The sequence below is a fragment of the Panicum virgatum genome, chromosome 2N, assembly GCF_016808335.1.
Source record: "Panicum virgatum strain AP13 chromosome 2N, P.virgatum_v5, whole genome shotgun sequence".
Lineage (NCBI taxonomy): Eukaryota > Viridiplantae > Streptophyta > Magnoliopsida > Poales > Poaceae > Panicum > Panicum virgatum.
Window position 1 is genome coordinate 66,407,702 of NC_053146.1, and position 5,256 is coordinate 66,412,957.

A 5,256-nucleotide genomic window follows, 5' to 3' on the forward strand; every position below is an offset into this window, starting at 1 on the left:
TGCTGCCAAGGTGTAGTCAAGCGCTGGTCGTCCAAATGGATGAGACTTCGCTGGTCAGTCTTTATGATGAACTCAGCATGTTGTAAATAGGACCTCCAATGTTCAACAGCAAATAGAATTGCTAAACACTCCTTCTCATAAGTTGACAGAGCTTGATGTTTGGGACCCAAAGCTTTACTGATGTAAGCTATAGGGTGTCCATCCTGTTGAAGAACAGCTCCTATGCCCTTATCACATGCATATGTTTCTATACTGAATGGCTTTTGAAAATTAGGTAAAGCTAATATAGGTGTTGTCACCAATGCTTGTTTTAGAGCTTGAAAAGCTTGTTGGTGGGTGGAAGTCCAAAGGAACACTGAGTTCTTTTTTCAGCAGCTGAGTCAAAGGCTTGCTCACAATGCCAAAATTCTTCACAAATTTCCTGTAGTAATATGCCATTCCCAGAAAACTCCTCACATCTTTCACATTTGTAGGAGTGGGCCAAAGTTGAACTGTCTTGACCTTGCCAGGGTCAGTTGACACACCTTGTGCAGATATTATGTGGCCCAAAAACTCAAGACTGGTCTGAGCAAAGGAGCATTTAGAAAGTTTCAACTTCAACTGATGCTGTTGCAGCAGTTCAAATACTTGTTGTAAATGAACCATATGTTCCTCCATAGACTTGCTATACACCAGGATATCATCTATGAAAACCACCACACATTTCCATAGTAAAGGCGCTAAAACTATATTCATCACTCCTTGAAAGGTAGCTGGTGCTCCAGTCAATCCATAAGACATCACTCTATACTCATAATGTCCTGAGTGAGTCTGAAAGGTAGATTTGTACCCTTCTCCCTCCTTCATTCTTATCGGGTGATAACCTGATCTATGGTCCAATTTGGTGAACACAGCAGCTCCACACAACTCATCTATGATGGGCAAAGGAAATTTATTCTTTACTGTGTAAGCATTGAGCCTTCTGTAATCTACACATAGGCGCCAAGTACCATCTTTCTTCTTCACTAGTAAGACAGGAGAAGCAAAGGGGCTAGAGCTGTGTTGGATCACTCCAGTCTGCAACATTTCTTGCACTTGTTTCTCAATCTCATCCTTTTGTGATGGTAAGTATCTGTAGGGTCTGATTCTAAAAGGCTGTGCCCCAGCCACCAAGGGAATGGTGTGGTCATAGTCTCTTTTGGGAGGTATCCCCTTGGGTTCAGTGAACACATTTTCATACTTCTTAAGTAACTCTTGTAACTCAGGTGAGTAGGACTGAACAGTAGTATCAGTGCTCGCAGCACACAATTCTATTAGACAGACCACAACATCTTTTTTGTACAGGGCTTCCAACTGGGACAGAGAAATGGCAGCACACTTTTGTAAGTCAGACTAAACTCCCTGCAACTGCACTTGTTGCTCATGATATTGAAAGGTCACCAGCTTGTATTTCCAGTCAATATTCATGGGACTGAACTCTTCCGGCCAGTCCATTCCCAACACCATATCATAACACCCTAGGGGTAAGATCCTCAAGTTGGTGTAGAAGGTATTACCTTGACAGAACCAGGGACAGCGTACATACTATTCTGAACAAGGTAACGTGCCACCATCTGCCAGTTTGACTGTAAGAGGAGGAGTCAATGTTTCCTTATCCACTGAGAGAGGTTTCAAATGACTACTGAGGAAACTAGCAAAACTTTCTGAATCAACCAGTATAAGGATCTCCTATCCTGCCAAAAATCCCCGTAATCTGATAGTTTTCTTTGCCTCAGTACCTTGCATTGCATTGATGGACAGGGACAAAAGATGAGCTGCCCCTTGGTCATTGTCCTCCTGGGTCTGAATTTCAGCTTCGGTGTCATCATTGAAAAGAGACCAGAGTTCTTCAACCACATGCAAAGAGACCGCAGCTGGGCAAGTATGATTGTTAGGAGACCATTTTTTCCCACACTTGTAGCACAACCCGTTGGCACGTCTGTAAGCCTTCATAGCAGACATCTTGTCTTCTAGTTTTTTGCCCTGAGATCCCCCAGAAGTGTTCACAGCCTGAGAGTGTGAAGAAACAACACCAGCTGGCGGTGTCGGCAAGGGTAAGGCCATGGCTCTGGTTGCTTGTTTTACTGTTGGAGTGGACACCACAGAATTAGAGCACATTGCTCCTTCAGATTTCTTCCACTCCCTTCGTGGCATCAACTGCAAAGCATCTTCCTGCAATAAAGCCAAGGAACTCGCACTATCCAAGTCTTTTGGACGATGTACTAAAACAATAGCACGAATTTCATTCTTCAGACCATCCACAAAACGACTGGTTAAAAAGGGTTGACCTAACGAAGGATCATAAGCTAGTAACTGGTGCACTAGAGTATCAAAATGCTCTATATATTCAGTGACTGAGGTGGTTTGGTGAATATGAAAAAACTGCCGCATCAGGTGGCTATGTTGATCTCTACCAAACCTACCAATCGTAGCCTCTCCCAACTCCTCCTAACTATACCCCACCAGTCTGTCTTTTGCAGATTGCAGCCAAAAGACAGCTGAGCTATCAAAATGCATTGTAGCCAACTTTACCCACATCTCCTTAGGTACATCATACAAATTAAAGAAGCTCTCACACTGTTTCTTCCAAATCCTGGGGTTTGTACCATCAAATCTAGGAAAATTTACTTGGGGAATCACTGAAGCAAACGTCGGGTTTCTAAGCAGAGAACCCGCTCGGGGTGTATCATGGTTTGAAGCCGGCGAGTAGTTGTGGGAAATGGGCGTACCTTTGACCGGAGGCGGCACTAGAGTCGTGACGACCCCAGCGCCGATCCCCCGGTGATCTAAACTCATGCTGTGGCCAAATTGCCCAGGCGCCTCCGCGTAGTCGCGGTTGGCTCCCAGATGGGCAGGAGCAAGTGCCTCATCAACGAACCCATTCCCGATCTTGGAATCCGATCGGGGCAGACTATGGATGAAGAAATCCACCTTGGTCTTCACATCATATACAGAATTCTTCAGTTGTGTTACCGTCGTCTCGATCTCCGGCTTCCAGGTCGCTAGAGCTTCCTGCTCCGCCGTCACACGCTGCAGAGACTGCTCCACTCCTTGCACCGACAGCTGCACCTCCTCCAACTTGCGAGAAGCCTCCTCCGCCTTCACATCCATCTTCTGACCCAGCTCCTCGAGCTTGGCCGACACCGTGGTCATCGGATCCGCCACAAGCGCCATCGCTCCTGTTCTCACTTGGAATCTGGTATGGTGGTGATGGGGTGGATCCAGGATTGCTGGCTCTGATGCCAATTGTTAGGTTCTATGTTCGGATTACTGGATAATTCACGAGGTCTGGTTACAAGTTCGTCGCCGGCGCTCAATCAGCCGCCGCCGCCGTCGGGTTCTTCCTAGTTTTCAGTCTCCCCGATCCAGACGGCACTCTTACAATATATAGCCCACTACCATGGGCCTCCTAGCCTATTACATTTTAAGCCACTCACTTCCTTCGTACTTCTTGCTGGGCCGAGCAGCCCATTTACTCATGCGAGGCCCATCCTCGTCCCCCGTGCTCTTGGTGATAGAGTCTTGGCTGCTGACATACTTGTGCTTGCATCGATCTCATGGCCTGCTCATCAGATCCATTGTCCGCTGACCTAGCTACCTGGCGTGGCCAATGAAGCAACCGGATGAAAGAGCACCACGTCCCCCCCCCCCCCCCCCCCCCGATGCCACGACATAAACAAGATCGTAATTATTGCATTGATTGGATTAGGCCTAACCATTTTCTACATGAACCGACTACTGCACACGCTATCTCCGCGTACTGATCCCCAGCATATGCTATCACACATACAGTATGCAATAATAATATATTGTGTGTATTATAATTGTAAAGCTAGATTAAAACTATATAGACAGTACATGTTGCCAAGTTGTTCCTGTGTCAACGACGTTAATAACTTATAAGTAGTCGTCGCTCGCATCGATCGCGCTGCATCAGCTACGCACCCACCGATATTAGATCGAGCAGCAAGGATCGATATGATGAAGATCGCGGTCGCCTGCGGGCTCGTGCTTTCTTCTCTCCTCGCCGTCTCGTCGACGGCGGAGCAGTTTGATTTCTTCTACTTTGTGCAGCAGGTGACAGACGATGGTTCTTGATCTTCGATAGATCACTAGCTAGGCAGAGATGTTCTTTTTGTTTTCCTCTGAACAACTAACAACTTAACTCGTTGCACTTGCACGCGCAGTGGCCGGGGTCCTTCTGCGACACGTGGAGGGGGTGCTGCTTCCCGGACACCGGCAAGCCGGCGGCGGACTTCGGCATCCACGGGCTGTGGCCCAACTACGCCAAGTGCCATGGCGGCGGCGGCGACGACGCCAGCAGCTTCTTCTCCATCGTGGGGCGGCGGGGCAGGTGCTGGCCCGAGTACTGCGAGGAGGACGGCAACGCGCTGAGCCCGTGGGAGATCCGGGACCTGGTGGCGTCCCTGGCCCGGAACTGGCCGACGCTGTCGTGCAGGAGCGGGGACAGCTTCGAGTTCTGGAGCTACGAGTGGAAGAAGCACGGCACCTGCTCCAACCTCCGCCCGCACGACTACTTCGCGCGCGCGCTCGCGCTCAAGGCGGCGCACAACCTCACCGCCATCCTCGCCGCCGCCGGCATCGTGCCGTCGGACACCGAGACCTACTCCCTGAGCGGCGTCAGCGACGCGATCGCCGCGGCGACCGGGGCCACGGCGAACCTGCAGTGCAACCGCGACAAGGACGGCCAGGCGCAGCTGTACCAGGTGTTCCAGTGCGTCGACCGGGAGGCGAAGCAGCTCATCGACTGCCCGCTGCACATGCGCAGCAGGTGCTCCGGCGGCAGCGTCAAGCTGCCCCTCTTCTGATCGAGCGCGTCTCTCGCCCGCGATGGTCGCCCGCCGCAGGCGGCCATGGCGCGGCATTTGTGGTGTTGTGCCATTCTTCCAGCTTGATTTCTTAACATGTACACGTACTACTGATCTTAGCTTGATCAGGTGAATAAGGTAGACAAGTGAGCATCTCTCACGCCGATTCGAATGGATTTGATTTGATTTGATTTATTTTTCTGAGAAAAGCTGCGCCCTAGAAATATTTGCTTGTTAGAACAAACAACGCGGAGCGCTCGAGCTCACGCGAAATATAGTGGGTAAGTGTCAGTCACTCAGTCAGGATGGCCATCTCTTAAATTGGCTCGCGGCTCAGCATCCGTGATGGCAACGCGACCGTCCGATGCGCGCTGATCACGGACATGGAGGCCGACCTGCGCCGGAGCTG

General features: G+C 50.0%; 1 protein-coding gene across 1 annotated transcript; it reads left to right on the plus strand.

The window, feature by feature from the left end:
• The first annotated feature begins 3,954 nt into the window (after positions 1-3,954).
• LOC120659010 (ribonuclease 3-like) lies at positions 3,955-5,042 on the plus strand. The gene is made up of 2 exons (XM_039937093.1): positions 3,955-4,095; positions 4,206-5,042. The coding sequence occupies exons 1-2, from the start codon at positions 3,997-3,999 to the stop codon at positions 4,845-4,847; spliced, it is 741 nt and encodes a 246-aa protein (XP_039793027.1). The 5' UTR covers positions 3,955-3,996; the 3' UTR covers positions 4,848-5,042.
• The last annotated feature ends 214 nt before the right edge of the window (positions 5,043-5,256 follow it).

Bases quoted from the DNA above. Each gene is read 5' to 3' on its own strand.
- LOC120659010 (XM_039937093.1), top strand. From the start codon at position 3,997: ATGATGAAGATCGCGGTCGCCTGCGGGCTCGTGCTTTCTTCTCTCCTC. The intron at 4,096-4,205 runs GTGACAGACGAT...TTGCACGCGCAG, and splicing joins TCTTCTACTTTGTGCAGCAG to TGGCCGGGGTCCTTCTGCGA.